The 21,713-nt window shown below is 41.6% G+C and overlaps 1 protein-coding gene across 2 annotated transcripts in view; it reads right to left on the reverse strand.

Annotated features, from left to right (window-relative positions):
* Positions 1-21,713, reverse strand: part of stxbp4 (syntaxin binding protein 4) — a 79,425-nt gene that overhangs the window by 41,798 nt on the left and 15,914 nt on the right. For both annotated transcript variants that reach the window (XM_049563269.1, XM_049563270.1), the window contains exons 7-17: positions 20,880-20,965; positions 18,498-18,651; positions 16,951-17,083; positions 15,694-15,800; positions 14,363-14,588; positions 13,997-14,078; positions 11,399-11,481; positions 9,590-9,686; positions 9,225-9,349; positions 5,698-5,787; positions 5,144-5,209 (exon numbers count right to left, since the gene is read on the reverse strand). In XM_049563269.1, coding sequence (XP_049419226.1) covers positions 5,144-5,209; positions 5,698-5,787; positions 9,225-9,349; positions 9,590-9,686; positions 11,399-11,481; positions 13,997-14,078; positions 14,363-14,588; positions 15,694-15,800; positions 16,951-17,083; positions 18,498-18,651; positions 20,880-20,965 — 1,249 coding nt within the window. The remainder of the gene's footprint in view (positions 1-5,143; positions 5,210-5,697; positions 5,788-9,224; positions 9,350-9,589; positions 9,687-11,398; positions 11,482-13,996; positions 14,079-14,362; positions 14,589-15,693; positions 15,801-16,950; positions 17,084-18,497; positions 18,652-20,879; positions 20,966-21,713) is intronic.

Raw genomic sequence — 21,713 nt, forward strand, 5'->3', positions numbered from 1 at the left:
TGCCACCCTCAGAGGAAGGAATATTAAATGCACTTGAGGTTATTCAGGAGTGTGTGGACTGTGGACTGTGCATGTGTGTAACAGTAAACTGGATGGCTTTTTTTTGCACCATGTGTTTTTCTAAATTTTCCATGTGGTTCAGCCAAATACCGAAAACAAAGAAGCTCTTCCTGCTGTCAGGAAGTCACCATCGTGTTTTCTTGTGCACTTATGAGGGTACTGCATTTACATACCAATGACTGGTTCCATCCTGGCTTTAGGCCTCAACTACTTTTGACTTGAAAAGCAACTTATAAGACCAAGGTGTGTTAGATGAAAAACTCAGACTGTTTGAACCGTTGGCTCTTTTATTGGATGTCCAGGGGTATTTGGTCTTTTGGGGAAGCTTATAAGTACCACTGCAGATCTAATGGGGATGCAATAGCCAGTGGACCCTGCAATTAAAACATTGCAAATAATAAGAACAGAATTATCCACTTTAGGTGCTCTCTTTGCAGCATTACAGGTTTCAGATCTCAGGCTAAGCAACTAAATTACTAGTTGTGAGAACCTGCAGGTATTTGGGGATGACTCCTTGAGAAATCCCTCTCAGAGGATTAAAGTTTGTCAGCTTATCTTGTCTGCACACGCTCATTAAATATGCAGAGAACACCATAGAGTGCTGAACCTGGAAGCCAGGTAGCTGTAATCTGCGTTGTGATGCAGCCCGGCTGGATTTAAGCAATTAAAAGTCACTGTTCCTGATCAACCTCTGCAGCTGACTCAGTCGCCAGAATAAATGTATGTTTCTGCAAACCATGGATATATTTATACTTTATGTAATATGCTATACTTTACAATTCAGCAATGCTGTGATTAACATGTGGTTAGAATTATGCACAAAAACCACTCGGTTACTGTGAAAATATCACATTTTGGCTTAAAAAAATACTCACTTATTATGGCACTACTGCAGCAGGAAATGCAGTGATGACTCTGTAAAAAGCAGCAGCTTTTCTTGTCACTATCCCCACTGGAAACACAGCAACGAGTCGCTATAAAATGTTTGTTGGTCTTAAATAGTGGTCTGCAGCTTGCCAGGCATCTCGCCTAGGTGACACATCCTCCACCTCCCGATGACAAAGTCAGCTCCTATACTGCATCACTTTAGAAACGCTGATATGATATGATATGATATGATATGATATGATATGTAGGAAACGTCCAAATATAATGCATTTGTGGTTTGCAGAAACGTACAATGCCAACATTTTCTTCTGGCTGCTGCATCTTTATTTGTCCCTGTATCTACTGTGGGTGAGGACACACAGAGACAGACTTGAGTCTTCCGTTCTTTAAACCTTCACATCTTTGTCCTGAGGCAGAAACCTGAAAGCTTTCTGTTCTTTTTGCCAAAGTGCCCGTTCTTAAACCTTCATCGTAACAGGAGGTCTTTGTGCCAAATGAACAGTGTTGTGCTAGTTACTGAAAAATAGTAACTCAGTTACTTAAACCAAAAAGTAATGCATTACTGAGAAAAGTAACTTTTTAGTTACTCCTCCCCCTCCCCCAGAAAAAAAAAAAAAAAAAAAAAACTAGACTTAGGACTGTTGTCTTGGCTCGCCATCATGCCATGACTAGTGTCATCTATACTCTGAGTACGTCCTGGCTGTAGATGACTGAGTGGGGATGCTAGGGGGCGCTAGGTGCTTTTCTTTTTTGCAGTGTAGTTTTTCTAAGCCACAAAGAAGACAAACTCAGCCCTGCAGCCCATAGACATATATACATAGACACCACATGCTGTTGCTATCTGCAGAAAGTATTAAAGCATGAAATCCCGCATTTTTGATGTACGAAAGCATCCTGTATCATAACTACATGTGTGCCGTTTGTAACAAACCAAACCGCGTGAAAATCAGTTGAAAACTCAGTGAGTTATTCTATTTTACTTGTGCATACAGCTCCTTCCTCAATAGAAGTGAATGCACTGTGGAGGCGAAGCGAGACCCATCCAAGATGGCGGCCGGCTGGGACGTCGGCTCCAATAGGCAGCGGCAGTCAATGCGGCGTCTATGTATGTATGTCTATGCTGCAGCCCAAAACATTTCCTAACTGTATTGGCTCATAGCTACATCGCCTAAGCGACCGTGGATGGAGTTTAACCAAGGGACTACAACTTGACAAAACAATTGAACGGTATAGCAAACATGCGACCGTCTTCTACAGTGGAGTCACTCGCTGTCAGGCAGCTAAATGTTTTACAATTACGGTACTTGGATACAAATATGGAAAATGAGCTAAAGAGAACATTTGAAGAGCTACATGATGATGTCGAGTCTGTCGCCCACCGCAGACACTGTCTGTCCACAACAAAAGCTTCCTCAGGATAACAGATATCATGTCACTGGATATCACGTCACTGGGACTAAAAATCTACAGAAGCGCTACCGCTTAATATAACGTTACAGCACTGTGGTGAGGCCAGCAGGTCGACAGTGACTTCAGAGATGGTGAGAGACGTGTTTCATTAAGATGCTCTGGTAAGAATTGTTCATATACCTCTATCTGACTTGACTATCTTTTATTGTTTAGGGTTAAAATGTTTTAGTGAAAGGCAACTTCAGTTTGTGAAGGAATACTGCATGCTGTGCGCTGTTTTAAAACCTGGCCAAAAATAATGGAGTAATGCACCGTTTGGTAATGGTAACTGAGTTACTGAATTTAAAAACTAACATGTTAGAGTATTAGTTACTGCCAAAACTAACGGCGTTACTGTAACGCATTAAGAATAACGCGTTACTGCCCAACACTGCAAATGAAACACTTCAGTGCCTTTTTTTTCACCCTCATGTCACAGCAAACAGACACCTGAGGACGGAAGAGTTTACACTTTCATGTGATCAAACCCTGTCCCTTCAAACAGACATCAGCTCTACATAAAAAACACAGCCTCCTCATTCACCTTAATGTGTTTGCATGTGATGAAGAGAAGCTTGAAAAAATAAGACGCTCACGGTTAAAGCTTTAAGACTGGGTGCTGAATCCTTAATGTAAGGAATAATATCAGGACGGCGCTCAGATTTGAAGACTTAACAGAAAAGCTCGAACCAGCTGTGAGTTCCTTCACTTTGCAGGAAGTATTACAAATCGACTTCTACACAGTGACAACTGAGGAATTAAAATAAATAAGGAAAACGGCCACAAACACCTATGTACTACACACTGAACCAGCTGAAAAGGAGTTTCAAATTTCTCATTAACTGATGTTTCTGGCATTGTGACTCTTGGAAAACTTGAGTTTCCTTCTCAGCGTGATTTTTCTTCAAATCGTTTCAGAGAGGTTAGACTGTTCATATGTCACAATAAGACATCAAAGATTAGAGAAAAGCTGATCATAACCCTCGACTGCAAACCAGAGTGTCCTCAGCAACACCAAACTAATTCAGTAAACCTTTAAACACTCAGGAACTTTGCCGAAGAGGAGACAGAACAGGTGCATTCAAGACAGTGCAGCTGCGCACAGGACTTAAAAAAGGCCTTAACATGAAGCGTATCCTCCCTGTTTCTGCCCCTCAGATAGGAAATGTCCCGGCTGAGTCTTTGTTGCCGCGGTGCATCTGTGAGCCGAGTCTAAATGTGGATATCGATCGTTTTATGCAACAGAATAAAAGTTGAGAGGCAGCAGAGTGGGAGGGAGCCGGAGAGGCTGAGACCCTTCAGCTGTGAAGCACAACAAACACACACACGAGGAGGAACCCTAAAAAAGACTCAACGGTCGCCTTCCACTCCTCCCACTGTCAGCCTGCTGCTGCTGTGTGAGTGCGCCTCAGCCTCCCACACACACACACACACACACACACAACAATAGGAAAAGAGGAAGGAAAGCTCACGGTGAGTTTAGTTGGTCTTTTACCGCAGCCTTAAGAGTGTGTGTGTGTGTGTGTGTGTGTGTGTAGGCATTTGTAGAGCTTTACCTGCTGAGCTATTTTGATAGAAGCACCCCTTCAGAAGCCCACATACTCACACACACACACACACACACACACACACACGCTCTCCCAGCAGGTAAGAACCAACTATAGAAACCCAATAAACTCACTGAACTGTTCACACAGCATCAACATGAATGTACCTTTATGAACATTGTTATTGATGACGAGGTCATTCTTTACTCCAGAAGGAGATTAAATATTTTTAGGAGCAAATTTTACTTTTTTTTTTCAGGTTTTCTGAAGAGGATCCTCCGACACCTAAATATGTTGCTCACAAAATGTGTTTATTGGTTTTTTTTGCCTGTTTGGTGACATTTTATCCGACATGAAATGGACGAAAATTCAAGTACACTTTTACAGCAGACAGAGGGGTCTACAGTCTGTGTTTGAAGGCTATATCCAGGATGTCAAACTGACTCAGCAGCAACAACAGGTTAAAAAGACAAAGATAGTTAGAAGCTAAAGCCGAACTATAGGCTACAGATCACAGTGTAAAAGTGAACCACCACATCACTGCTGATCGCCACACAAGACAATGAATATAAAGGGAAACTTTGCTCCCCCTGGGGCCACCAGCTCTTGGACCTCCACCACCGGACGGGCATGGATCTCCAGGGTAAGTCAAACAATGTTCATCTGCACACACTGCGATGACACACAGCTGGTTGAATATGAGGAAAGTTTCCCTGCTTCCCTTCACTGGTTCCTGTACAGCAGGGTCGGTCTTTGTTTCACTGTTATAATCATTACAAAGCCAAAGCAGCATGTGTATACATTCAGTAGGCTATATCTTCAGTAGCTAGCTAGCTAACCCTACACTTTTCAGGGTTTGATTTTGGTTTTGGAGCAGGGAAGAAACGTATCTTTTTCCAACCTCTCCAGGTAACGAGTATCATTTTGGCCAGCCTTGCTCGTAAAAGAGATCATTTGATCTCAAGCAAATCTGCCTGGTAAAGTAAAGGTTAAATAAAAATAAAATTAAATTAATACACGACGTGCCCCAGACACAAATTTTAGCTCCAAATCCGAAAACACCAGCCTGAAAATGAAGCCAGTCTGGATTGGAGGGGCAAGACTTAGGGAAGGGTCAATTGGTTTGTTTTTAGCCACCTAGAAAAAATATATCAATTTCCAGAAACATGACCCGTGTATCTGCATCAGGTATGACTCACCTGTTTCACTTTGCTGAGCTCCTCCTCCATCTGATGGTGAACTCTCTGGGACTCGACCAGCTGCTCCTGAAGACGAGGAACAAACAGGAAATCAACAAGTAGTACACAAACCACAGACTGTATAAACATTACAGTAAACTTCCATGAACTGAAAATATACTTAAGTAGCAACAGCTAGCACCCACCACTGAAAGTCCCTTAAATATGCACAGCTTTAAGCTTCGACAACATGTAAACAGGTGACTTATATAAAAATTCAGCTCCTGTGCAGTTGTCCTCAATGTTGAAATTATCTGTCGACATCAAATTGTTTTTGTACCAGGCTGTAAGCATGTTTATTTCTGCTGTAAAGTTTTAACATGGAGGTCTGTGGGGACTGACTCGCTCTTGGAGTCAGCCTCAAGTGGACATTAGAGGAACTGCAGTTTTTGGTGCTCCAGTGTTGCCTTCATTTTCAACCCTGGAGGTTGCAGCTTTGATACCAACAGGTCAAGGTCAGGTTATTTAAAGGTGAAATTGATTGATGTACTTCAGGTGTGTGTGTGTTGTTTTACCTGGAGCCTCTTGATCTCCCTCAGCGCCTCGATGTGCTCCTTCCTCAGTCTCTCCATCTCCTCCAGGTCCTCCGAGTCTGACTGTGACGACTGCACACAGACATCACATAAACTCTTAACCACTCAGACAACCTCGACATCTAAATAAAATTAAATTAATTTAAAGTTAATTAAGTTACATCGCCACCGTGTTTCTTTTCCTTAACCTAACCAACATAGCTTTATGTGTTCGCTGGGCGCTAACTCATTCGATATCACATGAACTGTTGTATGACGAAACACTGAATTATTTCAGGGAGGTGGAACCTTGAGTCCAAATAGGTCCTTGAGGCATTCATTTAGGGTACACTTAATCAATAAATGGGTTTTTTATATCAAATTATTATTGAATAGCATTATAAACATGCTAAAGAAAAAAACAACAACTTTCGAGCCACCATCAATCACTCTGACCAAGAAACAGGCATTATTGAGGACTATTTTCAGCGGTGGATGAATCCACATTTGGCGCTCTGATGAATATTTGTGGCAGCAGGACAGTGTGTGTGTGTGTGTGTGTGTGTGTGTGTGTGTGTGTCAGCGTGTTCTTATTGATACTGTGTGACCTCGGCGGTGTAGAAAATCTTTACACCCTGCTGATTGGACGGTTCACGTGTCAACAGATCGATGTCGGAGCGACCACATTGATGTGACTCTGAGCAGCGTACCGGCACATCACCCACAGCTGATCATCACACATGACGATGAGAGAGAGGCCTGATGACTCTGATGGTGTCACTTCCTGTCATGTGCTGCATGTAGACACTCACACGTTTATTTATCCTGCTGATTAAACAGAGCTCTTAATGAACCCTCTGTCTGGTTTCTGATTTAAGAAAACAAGAAATATTTTTACACAAAAAATGACTTCAAGTGGTTTATGGTTTCGGCTGTTCTTTTATAAATTGTTGAATTGAATTTATCACCAAACATCAGATTTCATACCTTTAAAAAACATTATCAAGATCAATATAAGTGCCAGGTAGCACAAAACACCTTAAGTTCAGATTTTCCTAAAGTCCTTGTTAAGGTTCCCTCAGAATAAAATCAGTTGCACAAAACACTTGTTTCAGTCTTAAATTAAAGGAATCCCCAGACCATTGCACAAAAGACCTTAGCAACCAAAGTAAGGGGAAAAAAACCTGAAGGAACCTCTGACTTTATTTTAACTGCTTCATGACCGAGTTTGTGATGATCAATAAAAAACTAACACATCCTGCGAAGAGTGTTCTGCGACCATTTTCTTTTCTTCCTACAATCATTTTCTGTTTTCTATAATTTGGATCAAATTGACTTTGCAGTTTGTGCTCTCTATGACTGTCCTCCGCCAGAAGTTTAATCTTTTCCTCCTCTGACCAGTATGATTTTCTTATCTTCCTTTCTTCTGCCATTTTTTCACTATGCCGAGCCACACAAGGCCAACTTTGTGAGACGATAACAGGCATCACAAACGTGAGTCCAAGCAAACAAACAATCTCCATGGAAAGTGTTAACGCTGTTAGATCTCTTTCAACAAAGTAAATGAGTTAACGTTTTTCCTTAAAGGGAAATTTCGGTTTATTTCAACCTGTCTATCGTCCTAAATTTGTTTCAAGTGACTAGTGACATAAAAATAATAGTTAGCATGTTAGCCGTTAGCCTAGATACAGCCGGGGCGCATAGTAGCATCAGACCTGTTAAAACGTAAGTGAACGGGCAACCTTCAAGTGCAAAGTTAGTCCACTAAACAAGCTTTTTTTCCACAAAGACCGCCTCATATCGTTAGGATAAACGTCAGAGAACATATAGAAAACAACATGTAAACGTGTTGTCTTACCTTACCGGTGTGCTGCCATGTTTGTTTGCCATTTAGCTCTGCTTTCCAAAGCGCGGCCGAAATATATCTGGCGAGCTCTAGATAAAGCCCAGCTGGATACTACTCCAGGTGGAGGTGTCTCGTCCTCGGTCACATCCAGACCTTGAAAATAAGGCTGCAACTGGTCCCATTCCTTGCAACAGAGGCATTCCTCTTCTGTGGGCACTGGGGCACAGCATTCACAGGTACACCACCAATCTCCAGAGCTACGCAGCCTTGCAGCAGCCATTCCTCCTCTCTCGTCCTCTACCTGTTGCGCCTCTCTCTCTCTCCTCCTCCGTTCTTCAATTTCACGAAGCTCTTCGTCAGTGTATTCTGGCTCAAATAAATAAGGGCGGCCATCAAACTCTGCAAAATCAAATTCCTCCTCCACAAAGTCGAAGTCTGGCAAAAAGTCAGCCATTATTCTATAAATCTTTCATAAAATAAATGAATGAACTTTTCAGGCTACTGTCCGGTTCTGCCTTCCAGCTGTTGCTGCTTGTTCTCGTGAGATTTCAGGCACGGTATCACGCTAGTCACTTTATCACAAATTTAGGACGATAGGAGACAGGTTGAAATAAACCGAAATTTCCCTTTAAGGAAACCTTTTATAGGATTCTGTGCAACTGCGCAAGTTCCTCAGCTGCAGAGAAACTAAGCCTTGAGTGTTATACGAAAGGACAAAACTTAAGGGGTTTTGTGCAACCTGTCCCTGAAATTTAAAGGCCTACTTATGGACAGTTGAGTAAATGTACTTAGTTACATTCTGCTATGAGTATCTTATTTTTTCATCAACCTTTAGCCAACAGTTGAGCATCTCAGCTGTTACAGTAAGACCACCATCTTTAATTATCACACTTTCATAAATTCAGTCACCACAATCTTTCGTTGTTTTTTCATCATCATCAGATTTCTCAGGGATCAATCAGTCAATGCAAAGATTATTTAGAACATATGAATTTGTCCCAGCCACATAAAAACATGAAAATAGCAGAGAACTTTTATTTCAACGAACTGCTAGAACCCGACTTCTAGACGCAGCCATGCCTCCAGTAAAGTACAATGATTGCTTTCTGCCATAGAACGGAAAGAAGATGAAGCAACTATGCGTGGTTTCATGTCATTTCCACCATACGCTGATGCAGGAAAGGCAAATAATTGGTGCATAAAAATTCACCAGAGTGTGTTTGTTGTTGGAAGAAAAAAACGTCAATTCAAGTTGTCCCGATGTAGTGCTTTTATTTTGAAAGAGACTGTATGCAAACTGTACATTTCCTGTGAAAACAGAATTGTATGTTGAAAACAGACAATGCATGCGACAGGCTGAAGTTGACACGGCGTCCCAGAACGTCAACAACCAACACACCCAGGGTACCTTGGACGTCATATGTGGACGTGGAAAGTCCATGACCAAACGTGAGCCGAAACACCAAATAAGACTGAATCTGGGGTTGGCTTCTACTTTTATTTTCACTGGCGAGCGTGTTTGCAAAAATTAACCAACAACCCTGCGGAGTATACTTTTAATAAAACCTCCTGGTTCTGGTTAAGAGCTAAACTTTAGAGGTGAACTGACTCTGTTCGGTGTGTTTTTAAACCATCTGAACTCTGTAGTTTGTGACCCAGCAGCAGATCTGTAATGAGCTCTCACCCGTGTGTTGGTCAGTGACTCCAACAAACTGTACAGGTCATCAGACGTTAACCTCGACCCTGGCTGGCTGACGGTCAACTCCTCCAGCTGAGGCTTAAACAGCTCCCTGATCAGGCTCTCAAAATCTACACAAAGTACACACAAGTATACACATGTGCAATGTTGCATCAGGGTGTTTACAGATCACATTCTCAGCAGATAAACCTCTCATCACAAACACTGGTTGAGCAACATGAGGGTTAAATGGGAGCAGGAGATGCAGGAGGTTTAGGGTTAAATCTGTAAATGTGACTATACGTGATTTATTTCAGGTTAAACAGGGGGAATGTGGGAGTTGAGGGTGAGGATGTGTGTTGCAGTCTTACCTGTGAAGGCCACCGTCCCTGCTGAATCAGCTCGTAGTCTGGACCTGAGCGCCTGCCGCTGAGCGTCTGTGGGCTTCAGACCGAGCAGATCCAGAGCCTGCACACACACACACACACACACACACAGATCAATACACACAGTGGTGACGCCCCTGAAACAAACATTGACATGCTGTCACCATCTAATGAAATCCCTGTACCGCCCTGATTTAAGGTCCATGTTTGAGATGATGGGGAAAAAAATAAAACATTTTAGGAGTCAAAAAAGGAAAGAAAGTAAATCTTCAACTTAGCTGACAACATGATAATTAGCAGACTTAGATATGCATGGTTTTCAGTGGACAACAGAGGCTGTGGCCTGAGGCAGAAACTGACCTACAAGGCTGGTTTCAAAGTATTAACACACATTTATTAACATTATAGAAACACAGCTGTTGACTCTGATCCTCTCTTAGCGTCCAAATCTTTCTGTTCAGTTAAAAACAGTAACATTAAATTTATAGAAAAATGCACATTACAAGTTCCCAAATCTTAAATGTTTTACTTTAACCGACCAACAATTTAGAAAACCCCATATTATTCCTTTTAAAATGAAACTCGAATCACCACTTTGTGGTTGTGTGCACTTCACAGAAGATCTATACAATCAGCACAGTTTCAAGATTTGAGTCACCAATTCAGTATCTGACCAAATGTCTCCCCTTCTGTTCCTGAGATATGATGTTAAAACATGATGATGTCACAGTCAAGCTGACCTTTGACCTTTTGGATGTAAAATGTCATCACTTCATTATTTTATCCTGTTAAATGTTTGTGTGAAATTTTGTAGTAATTATCACAAGTGTTATTGTGTCAGAATCTGTTGGGCCGGCTATTCCCCCCGCCGTTGGATGGTCTCTGGAGTAAGAAATCCCAGGTGTGCGAGAGGGTGTACGCCCCCTCGTTCCGCCCGCTTCTTGATTTCGATTGCCTCTTTTATCCAACGTTTGAATTCATTGATCTCTGATGTGATTATTTTGCCCTTGTCCCAGTCCATAATGTGGTTATTTCTCCTGCAGTGATCTGCGATAAAAGAGGCAATCGAAATCAGGTAGCGGGCGAGCGGCACCATCAACTGGGATGAGAGGGCGTACACCCTCTCGCACCGCACAGACCATCCAATGGCGGGGGGAGTGGCCGGCCTGACAGATTCTGATAGCTGGTAAATGACACGTCAGCAACACGTCGGATGACACTTCTGAGGAAGACTGGAGTCACAGATGAAACTGTCAAGCAGGTAAAAGAAACATCTCCGACACTTTGTTGTCTGAAGATAAGAAAATTCTAAATTCTTCTAAAAAGAAGACAAAATGAATCAAATCAATCTGTTCTGGAGTTATGGCTTAAGACATGTTTTGTGAGGTCACAGTGACCTTGACCTTTGACTACCAAAATCTAATCAGTTAATCCTTGATCAAGTGGACATTTGTGCCAAATCTGAAGAAATTCCCCAAAGGTGCTGTTTGGATATCTGTATGTTCTTCACAAGAAAGGGGCAGACAGGAAACCCAAACCATAATGCCTCCAACCAGAGAGTGTACCCTAAACTGTTAATCAAGTATCAAAACTGTTTTGGGTTAAGTTCTGTCAATCAACAAATCAATTGATTGATCACATCAGCACTACCAAAACCTGATGAGAGAAAATACACACAGGACTGAAAGCTACAGTGAAACAGAGGCTAACCTGGTAGTCGGGATGGACTCTGGATCTTTAAAACAAAGAGTACATATATATTATAAATATGAAACTAATCACACACACACACACCTGCTCCATCCTCTCCAGTTTGAGGCGACAGCTGGTATCGAGGGAGCACTTCCTGTGAGGAGGCTGCTGACTGCTGGTCGGCTCTGCGGACAGAGATGAAACTTGCCTTAATTAAAACTTGTCTATCAGTAAACAACAATAAGGTCACATCAACACAAACATGTTGTCCTGAGCAGAACACTGAGCTTTGGCCTCATAAAAGAGAGCACGACTAATCCTATCATCTTATCAAATCTTTTTTTTTGCTATTAATGAGCTCTAAATAATACAGATGTCATCTGTCACGATTCTGATGCAAAGATTTGTTTTATTCTGGCTTGTTTTTTTAAAGATGCCGACCCTCATGACAAAATTTGACTTTTATTGGAAACAAAAATAAAGTAAATAAATAAATTCAGTCTGATTATGAGGCCAGACTGACGTCTACAGACGCTGTTGCTCTGTGAAGCTGCAGCCGCCAGCCCAGTTTAAACCATGTTGAGATGACAAAAATCACCTTGCTCGGCAGGATGTTACATTATCACACCCTCTCTGTTTCATCTCACATGCAGATACTTGGAGAGATAACGTGCAGAAATGTGTAGGACGAAGTGTAAACGGGTTGTGCTTCTTCAAAAATCAAAAACACCAGTATTTTTGGTTCCAGCTACGTTGTCATCGCAGGTCATCATCTTTCCAAGCGTCAGATAATGATGGTACAGAGGTGTATGTGTGTGTGTGTGTGTGTGTGTGTGGAATCTTGCCTCAAGGCATATCTGTCATATTAAACGCATGAATAATAGATCACTGGAACACTCTGTGCTACAGGAATCAGTGGTGCTGCAGGTCAGGCTATTCTCACAATTTTTTTGTATGTTTTCCTATGAAAAGCAATGCACACAAATTTGGGGTATTTTGAAATGCTGCAATCACCTGACCAATGCACTGACAGCAGTAAACAAGGAAGCAGTCCCAAGCCCTTCTAAGGAGGCAGGTTGGGGTGGTGGATGGGACACAAAGAACCAGTCTTTCGCCTGGGACTATCCTCTGAAGTCTTGTGTTTGGATTCGTGTGGACTTTGAGTCATTTTAAGGTACGTCCTGACAGTGACATCGGCCATCCTTGAACCTCTCACACTGAGCGACATAGGACCACCATTTTACAACCACCACCAAAGATATCGCCACGTTTCTTTGGACAATCAAAATTGCACGCTTTGCAACCTGCCTCCACTCCAGCTCCTCCTTTTTCTGTTGTGTCTGACTGACAATGTCATTTCTGTTTGTCACTGATGCTGCTCTGCTCTGTTACTTTGCTGGTACTTTACTGCGGTTCTCCTTGCTTCAGGCTTTCCACGCAGGCACATGGAAGGGCAGAGAGGTTTGCTCTCTCTGCCTTAACTCTTTCCACATGTGAAAGTTCATAGCAGTGTGGTCTCTCTGCTTTAGGTTTTCCATGCAGGCACATGGAAGGGTGTGGAGGTGTGTTCCATCTGCCTTCAGGCTTTCCTTATTTGCACGTGGAAGGGCGAAGAGGTGTGCTCTCTCCGCCTTAGACTTTCTTAGGAGAGGCAGAGAGGCCATAACAGGGCCTTACTGCCAAATATAATGCTGGAAATAGAAATAAAGTTTTCTTTGACTAAAGTGTTCCTGACTGAAGTAGTTTTACATTTACTTGAGTTACATTTTAATTAATGTAAAAATACTTTTACTTGAGTGTAATATTCTATACTCGTTCCACATCTGGAAAACCATACAAACAACATAGCATCAATGTTTGCAGTCGTTTTCCATCTCTTTCGGTTTGGGTGTCTCCTCAGTAGGAGGGGTGGGGGGTCTTTTACACTATCTCAAAATCTGTCCACGACTCTTTTTGAGGTGTTTATCTCCCTCAGGCTTTCCACAAATTAAACCAAAACTAAATAATCCAAATATTCCTACAGACAGGTTTAGTGGTACGACTGAAGCAAGTGTTGGAGGTTCTCTAACACAGGTATCTGCCCTAAACATCCTCCATCGTCTGTACTGGAATGTCTGGTGATCACTGGTGTGACGTCGACAATCCACAGAGATGCACATATGGAGAAAGACCTCAGGTTCCCTCTCACACACAGAGACGAGATGATGCTTCGGACCTCTGCAGCCAATCGTAGGCCAGACCCCCCGCCTGCCTCACTTCCTCCTCTGACAGGCAGCCAACCACACGCCATCTGTCCCTGTCCCGCTGCCTCCTCCTCCCCCTTCGTTCATCTCCATCAGGACGGCTGCCCGGTCTTCATTTGCACCTCATTTACACCAGTTCTTAATGTCTTTCAGTGGGTTTTTGTTCACCTGTTTTTATTCGCATTTTAAAGAAAATCTAAGCAAGAGGTCGAGTTAAAGTGTTTCCTGTCTGAGGTGTGAAGTTGATAAAATTAGTATCGGACTGAGTGAATAAATGATGCCGTATATGAAGCATGAGGCTTTGACTGGAGATCTTTCATTCACCTCTTCTTCCTCTGCAGTGGTTTAATGGCACCGACTGGAGAATTAGCTTCACCAGATGTTTATATATAACATATTAATATTCACACAACAGGAGTGGATTATAACCATGAAGTAGAGAAAGACAGATTCATACCAGGGTTTGTATCAGTGATGCTGTCGCTCTCTGGTGGGGAGGACACACGTGTCGGCTCTGTTCTGACTGGAGACACTCGCACCTGCAAACGTTAACACAACATATGAATAATGGGTTGATAAGAGTGTGTTCACGCGTGTGTTCATGTGTTTGTGTGTGTCATGACCTCAGTTTAGTACAGTGAGAGCGATAACGCACTGACTTTACAGAAGGTGGTGGTGTAACATGAAGTCACATATATTTGTAAGATGATTTAATTCTGGTTAAAAGTTGATCCTAGTCAGTGAGACCCATTTTAAGTGGTCCAGAGTTTATTCAAGACTAAACCAGTCCAGCTTTTATCCTGGTCTGTACTGAAGTTCACACCTGGCTGACGTTGACCGCCGGCAGAGTCTCACTGGCAGGGTTTCTGCTGGAGGTGATTTTGGTGACCACGGCAGCCTGAGGAGGCATGGCCCCCAGCCCTGGGGGCCTCGTCTGGGGCCCACCTCCACCACCAGACCCCTGCATGGAGATGGGGCTGTGAGGCCCGCTGCTGGAGCTGGAGGAAGACCGCCGCCGGATGAAGGCGATTTCCACCGTGGGGTCTGGTCTACAATACAGAGGACAAGTCGCTGTTTATAACATGTTATGCATGAAGTATTTTTAGACATCCATTCATAAAGTTCACAACAGAAACAAGAGTATTCATAGCTTTTGTTTGCAGTAGACCAAATTTAACCCTTTTTCTCACAAATATATAATACAGAGAAAAAAGGAAAATAAAAAAGTCAAATTTGTAATTTTAAATATCAAACACTGAAACTGATATTTCTGCCTATCCGAGAAAGTACAAAATTGAAATGTAATGCAAAGACTCTTCTACCTGTCATCACTGATGATGTCACAATCATTTAGAAATTGATGTATTTTATGTCTTGTTAGACTAAATTTCAAAAAACGAATTCCCAAATTAACTGCCCCGGTAAAGTCTGTGTGATTTCTGATTCACTCTAAATAAACTACTGACTAAATCTGAATCCACAAAATACATACATCTGCAAACATCCATACGCAGTGTACTATACCTGCCTTTAAGAGAAGATAATCGCTTTAAGTATGTATGTTCAGTCTGTTTGTGTCAGTCAGTCTGTGGATTGCACCTGGTTTTTCCTTTCCCTCTTCCCTTCCCCCCTCCTTTCTGTGTGAGTGTGAGCAGGTGAGGCAGGCTGCAGCAATCATCTCCACACCTGCAACCATTCAGCAATCCACCTGGAGTATTTCAGACTGGCTCTTCTCTGCAGTCGTCACCAGTTCGTTGTCAACCTGCTCTGCTCCACTGCCTGCTCCACTCCTCTGACACCCAATCCTGGATCTCCCCCCACCCTGCCTCAGTCCAGCTCTGGCCTCTCCCCGGTCCTCGTTATCTGTGGTACCAGCCAGTGAGTACTACCTGTCCATGTGGTCCAACAGCAGTGTTGCCGCCTTGAATGCAGAAGACCTGGGTTCAAAACCCACTCTGGACTACTAGTATAATTCTGAGCTCTGTGGTTGTCTGCATTATTGAGTCCACCTGTCGTTCTTTAACTTAACAGTCTGTAGAAGTTTATCATGGATTTACAAATGGCTATTGTCACATTTATTTGAGTGAGATCTTATTTTAGAGCCAAACTTCTGAATGATTTATGCCTTTGAAAAAGTCTCCAGGTGTGTTGGACCTGAGTTTGGTGCGTGTCAGGATGCTCCTGGCCTCCTCGTATGTCACTCCAATCAGAGACTCTTTGTTGATGGACACCAGCTGGTCTCCGACCTGCAGCCTGCCGTCCTGAAACACCAGATACACAGAAACCTTCAGATCCTGCTGTTCAACAAGCTAACTGGGCTTCTGGGAACAAAGAAAAATAATTTGTTTTTGCTGATAGACTCTGTTTTGTTTTGCTCTTACCTGTAGTACATGGAATTACAACAATCTAAACATGATGAAATAAAAGCAGCTGTGACATAATAGACACAAGGTATTTGCCTTAAGGTTGGATGAACATGGATGACCAAGTAAGTAATTCACATTTTGAAAAAGAGAAATATATCATATTAATCAATGAAAGTTAAATATTTTGTTTTAAGATAAATGTTTGTCATCTGCATAACAGTGGTGGTGAATTTTCTGCTCAAGAAAGTTATAAGTGGAAACATAAAATGAAACAAAAAGGTGTCCAAGAATGGAGCCTAGGGGAACACCACAGGTTAAGCAGGGTTTATACTTTTGCAATAAATCAACAAAATACCTACAGCGTAGGCTCTGCATAGATCCATGCTAGTTTGTGTTGTAGCCTAACATGCACCTCCTCAATAATGTATCTCCACATAGTGGCAACGCAGACCTCCTATTCATTTTTGTAACCTGAAAACTATTTCCCTCAACGGAAACAAAGCCTATAATTTACTCTTATTTCACAGATAATAAACAATAAATGTTGAGACAGTACAGCCCCCACAGTATTTTAAGTGATTTGTCTTGGCTTCATATGAGTAGAGGAGATCTGCTGGCTGCTAGGCTAATTTATGCAGTGTAAAATGTAATACGGTTATGTTAATGCAAACAACATGGGTGTTTATGAAGGAATAAAACTTTCCAACATGCTCTGGATTTTCCTCATAACTTTAGTGAAGTCCGAACACAGATCAGTGATTATACTTCCTCCGTCCCCTCCAAGCTCTACTCTTTCTCCCCCTTCTCTTTTTTCCCCAAGACTAAATATATTAAACTACTGTTATAACTTTTTTTAAATGTTCCTTTTGTTTTTTATTTCACTGCTTTTTATTTCATTTGATTTTAAAGGCCTCTCTCACTGCATTTATTTTGTTTTCATTCAATAATATTATAAATGTTGTAAAAAGGAAATGATGTAACATCCCACAGTCCAAATGACGTCAATACTTTTGTTCACATTAAAGCTCTCAGTGAGGACGCTGACCTTCTGGCAGTCTCCTCCAGACACTATTTCCTGAATGAACACCATTGGTCCTTCTGCGCGGTTAGCTCCGCCCTTGATGACGAGCCCCAGGCCTGTTCCCTTGGATACGCATATCAACTGAATGACACTGTCACTGGGGAGAGAGACAGAGAGGATGACACTAAGCATTATTAAAAGCCACAAAGCCACGCTGCCGCTCACATTCAATCCTACCGTGACATAATCTCTAACCCTCCTCCTCCTCCTCCTCCTCTCTATCTCTATCTCTCTCTGGTCTTCCTACACTTCTCTGTGAAATTGCTGAAGATGCTTTTCACTATTTTTAGCTGTCGCTGTTGTTCCAATGCTGCAGAAATACAATTTAACAGTTTACATAACCACCTTCTAAAAACACAAAACAAAAGAGCTGCTGTTTGAGCACACACTGCATGTACATGTAGTTTGATCACAGCAGTGAATCCCTGAGTGGTTTTAATTTGTTCCCAGTTTTTGTTTTATGGTCTCTTTTCCTGTTTTGGAGAAACACAGAAAAAATAGACAATATTCATTCATCTGTGGCCTCTCAGTCAAAAGCTTAATTTAAGCCAAATTTCTATCCATGACCTCATCACATGTTTCGGTCATGAACTTTCCATGTCAAGATATGGCATGCAAGGTACCCTGGGTGCATTGGTTGTTAACTTTCTGGGATGCCAGACGTCAGTTTTCATACAGTCTCTTTCAAAATAAAAGCACAACGTTGGTACAACGCTGTAAATTGACATTTTTTTCCCTCAACAACAAACGCACATGGTTGGATTTCGAAAAAAAAGAGCAGGGTGTGGCTTTACAATCAAAAGGTAAGTCAGTGGTTCTTTGACCCATCCACCATCCTTCTGCCTGTCCTATTTGGACTTTCGTCCCCATAACTTACGTTGTTGTCCCGTCACATTTCCCCCTGACGCCTCTGGGCATCGTTAAACAATACTGGTGAATGGCTATGTATCATGCCAACATGTAAGGAGGTTTTTATTGTCTGTGTTTGACACAGGAAGTCACTGACTAAGCGCCGGTTTTCAACGACTTCGGATAGAGACTGGGTTGATGTATGAGCACTTTAATTTAAAGACTTACATGAAATCTAACTCACAGTCGGAGCTGTGATTGGCCAGACTCCTGACAACTACACTATTGGCCACAGGTTTTTTATTTAATTGTTTACACACTGTTACTGTTGTAAAATGTTTAACTTCAAAGATGGCTGTCTTTAAATGGAAGTGATGGGGAAACTGTGAATGTTAAAACAAAAAATGAATAAACTGTAAGATGGAATTAAATCAGTCAACAAACTGTAAAGTAAACCAAACAATAAATCATTTATTAATTGACTTTACTCAAACACTGCACAGCATTTTTATTATCCTGTCGGGACCTTTCTGACTTTGTAACACTACTTTATCCAAACTTTTAGGATTGATAGAGCAGAGCAGGCCTCGCTGTAGAATCCATAAGAACAGACAAGTTATTTCTATAAAGGTTGAAATGTGCTGCAGCCGTTTGATTCCTACCTGAAGGCGTGCGTGGGAGTGTGCACAGTGTAGGGGGGGTTGGCAGAGTAAGGGGAGGCGTGGGTGTAGGCGGTGACCCCCTCTTTAGGACTGAGGAGCTGGGGGCTCTCTGATCTGGAAGAGGAGGAGGAGGAGGCCGTGTCTGTCAGCTTTCCTGAACAGAGACAAGAGAAGAAGAAGAAGAAAACGGGAGAGGTGAGCAGGAAGAGGTGGGAGACAGAGAAGAAGAAAGAGGGAGAGGGAAATAGAAAGAGAGTAGGAGGGAGATGGAGACGGAGGGAGGAGGTGGAGAGTGGTGGATGATGGGACAAAGAGCGAGATGGAGGTGGAGAGAGAAGAGAACACAGGTTCAATCAGATCACTTTATTAATATCAGTAATCAAAGATTTCTAACTGTGGCATCAAACTAAAATCACACAATAAAGTGGAGTGACTGTCTCATATTTTTGTCCCTGTGGGGACACATGTTAAACCCTGAGAGAGAGGACAGTTTAGACACGTTCATTTTGGGACATCTTTGTAAAGTAAGTCAAATAAGAGGAAATACAGTATTTTTAAATTAGGACATTTTTGCGGAGTGAGAATATTTTTGAGAAAGGGAGGACATTTTTTGAAAAATCAGGACATTTTTGAAAAAGTGAGGGCATTTTTGAAAAGATAAGACATTTTTGCAAAAAGTGGGGACATTTTTGCAAAGTGGGGCCATTTAAAAAAGAATGAAAACAATTTTTGCAAAGCAAGGACAAAAATTGAGGACATTTTAAGAAAATCAGGACATTTTTGGAAAGTGAAGACATTTTTGCAAAGTGGGGACATTTTTCAAAAAGTGAGAACATTTTTGAAAAAGTGAAGACACATTGAAAATCAGGACATTTTTGGAAAGTGAAGACATTTTTGCAAAGTGGGGACATTTTTGAAAAAGTGGGGACATTTTTGGAAAAGTGGGAACATTTTTGCAAAGTGGGGCCATTTAAAAAAGAATGAAAACAATTTTTGCAAAGCAAGGACAAAAAGTGAGGACATTTTAAGAAAATCAGGACATTTTTGGAAAGTGGAGACATTTTTCAAAAAGTGGGGACATTTTTCAAAAAGTGGGGACATTTTTGCAAAAAGGGGACATTTTTGAAAAAGTGGTGACATTTTTTTGAAAATCAGGACATTTTTGGAAAGTGAAGACATTTTTGAAAAAGTGAGGACATTCTTGAAATGATAAGACATTTTTGCAAAGTGGGGACATTTTTGCAAAGAGGGGACATTTTTGAAAAAGTGAGAACATTTTTGAAAAAGTGAAGACACTGAAAATCAGGACATTTTTGGAAAGTGAAGACATTTTTGCAAAGTGGGCACATTTTTGAAAAGTGAGAACATGTTTTGAAAAGATAAGACAGTTTTGCAAAAAGGAGACATTTTTGAAAAAGTGGTGACATTTTTTGAAAATCAGGACATTTTTGGAAAGTGAAGACATTTTTGAAAAAGTGAGGACATTTTTGAAAAGTGAGAACATGTTTGAAATGATAAGACATTTTTGCCAAGTGGGGACATTTTTGCAAAGCAAGGGCACTTTTGAAAAAGTGAGTGCATTTTAAAAAAATCAGGGCATTTGGAAAAATTTCCCATTTTTACAAACTGAGGAAGTTCTTACATAGCGGGACATTTTTAGGACATCTCTGCAAAGTAAGGATATGTTTACAAAATTAGGACATTTCTGGAAAAGTCAGGATATTTTTACAATGTGAGGTCAATTTTTAAAAGGTAAGGACATTAACTGTGTGAGAACGTATTTGCAAGCTAAGAACATGATCCAAAAATCAGGATTTCGAAACATTTTGACATTTTTGCAAAGTGGGACATGTTTGGAGGGTGAGGAGTTTTTTGCAAAGTTTATGTTTATTTACTTTATTAATCCCCCTGAGGGGAAATTCAATGTTTTCACTCTTGCTTGTCAATTACACACAGGTCTGAAAGACACACACATGCAGAAACAGGACCTATACATGCACAAAGTGGAGAGATGTCAGAGTGAGGGGGCTGCCCTTTGGTCAGGCGCCCCGAGTGGTTGGGGGGTTCAGGCCTTGCTCATGGGCACCTTGGCAGTGCCCAGGAGGTGAACTGGCACCTCTCCAGCCACCAGTCCAAAATGCAGACATATTTAGAAAATGAGAACATTTTTGCAATATGGGGACATTAAAGTCACATTATTTTTGAAAGCTGCGGACATCTTTAGAAGTTCAAAACTTTTCCAGATGGTCGGGACACGTTTGTAAACTGCGGACATTTTGTGCCGTCCTCACGTCTTCAAAGCGCTGCTGTTTAGGCTTCAGGTTGGTGTCAGCTGTGAGTGACTGAAGTATAAAAGTATCTGGATGTGTAGGTGTGTTTTACCTGTGGAGAGCTGAGTAGGAGAGATTCGTCCTGAAGCTGTGATATTATTGGAGCTGTACTTTTCCATCAGCTCAGCAAACTCCCTCCTGAAGGACACACACACACACACGTGTTATTTTGTGTAATCTCTTTTGTCTGCTTATACGTCCCTGCACGTATCTTCACTGCATTACACAATAAAAAAAAAATCTAATGTGGGTGATCAAGTTTTTGAATGAATGTACTTGTTTTGAAAAGACGGCTGTTTTAGTTCATTAAGATCTTCATAACATTTTGATACTGTAGTGAAGTTACTCCTTTATATTAATAAACATCAGGTGAAAAGTCTGATGAGTCAAAGATACTGAAGGTGCAGAATAAATTAGCATCATGCAGCTTTAATGAAAGACAACAAGGATCTTTCTGCTTTTCCTCCAACATATTTTGAAGAAGAAATATTTGACTTTTTCTCTACTTCAATCTGCTACCTGGTCCCTCTGCATTAAAAACAAGAAACATAAAACATATTGCATCTCTGTCTTTCCTCATTTCATTTCCATCCTTCATCAACTGATGTCAAAACATGAAAACAAGCTGCTTTATTTTGGATGCTTTACTTTCACTAAATTATGAATCTAACTGCAGGTTTTGACAGCTGAGGTGGATGCTTTGAGGGAAGCAGGCAGATCTGTGGGTGTTTGTCTCCCTCACATGGACGTGGACGAAACCTGAGGTCACACCATCACGGTCTGATCTGAATGTGATCCTATCGGCTGTTAATGCCTCTTAAACAGGACCTGCACGGTCATTGAAGCTAAACACTCAGAGGTCAGAGGTCACAGACACTGTGACACC

The sequence above is a fragment of the Epinephelus fuscoguttatus genome, linkage group LG20, assembly GCF_011397635.1.
Source record: "Epinephelus fuscoguttatus linkage group LG20, E.fuscoguttatus.final_Chr_v1".
Taxonomy (NCBI): domain Eukaryota; kingdom Metazoa; phylum Chordata; class Actinopteri; order Perciformes; family Serranidae; genus Epinephelus; species Epinephelus fuscoguttatus.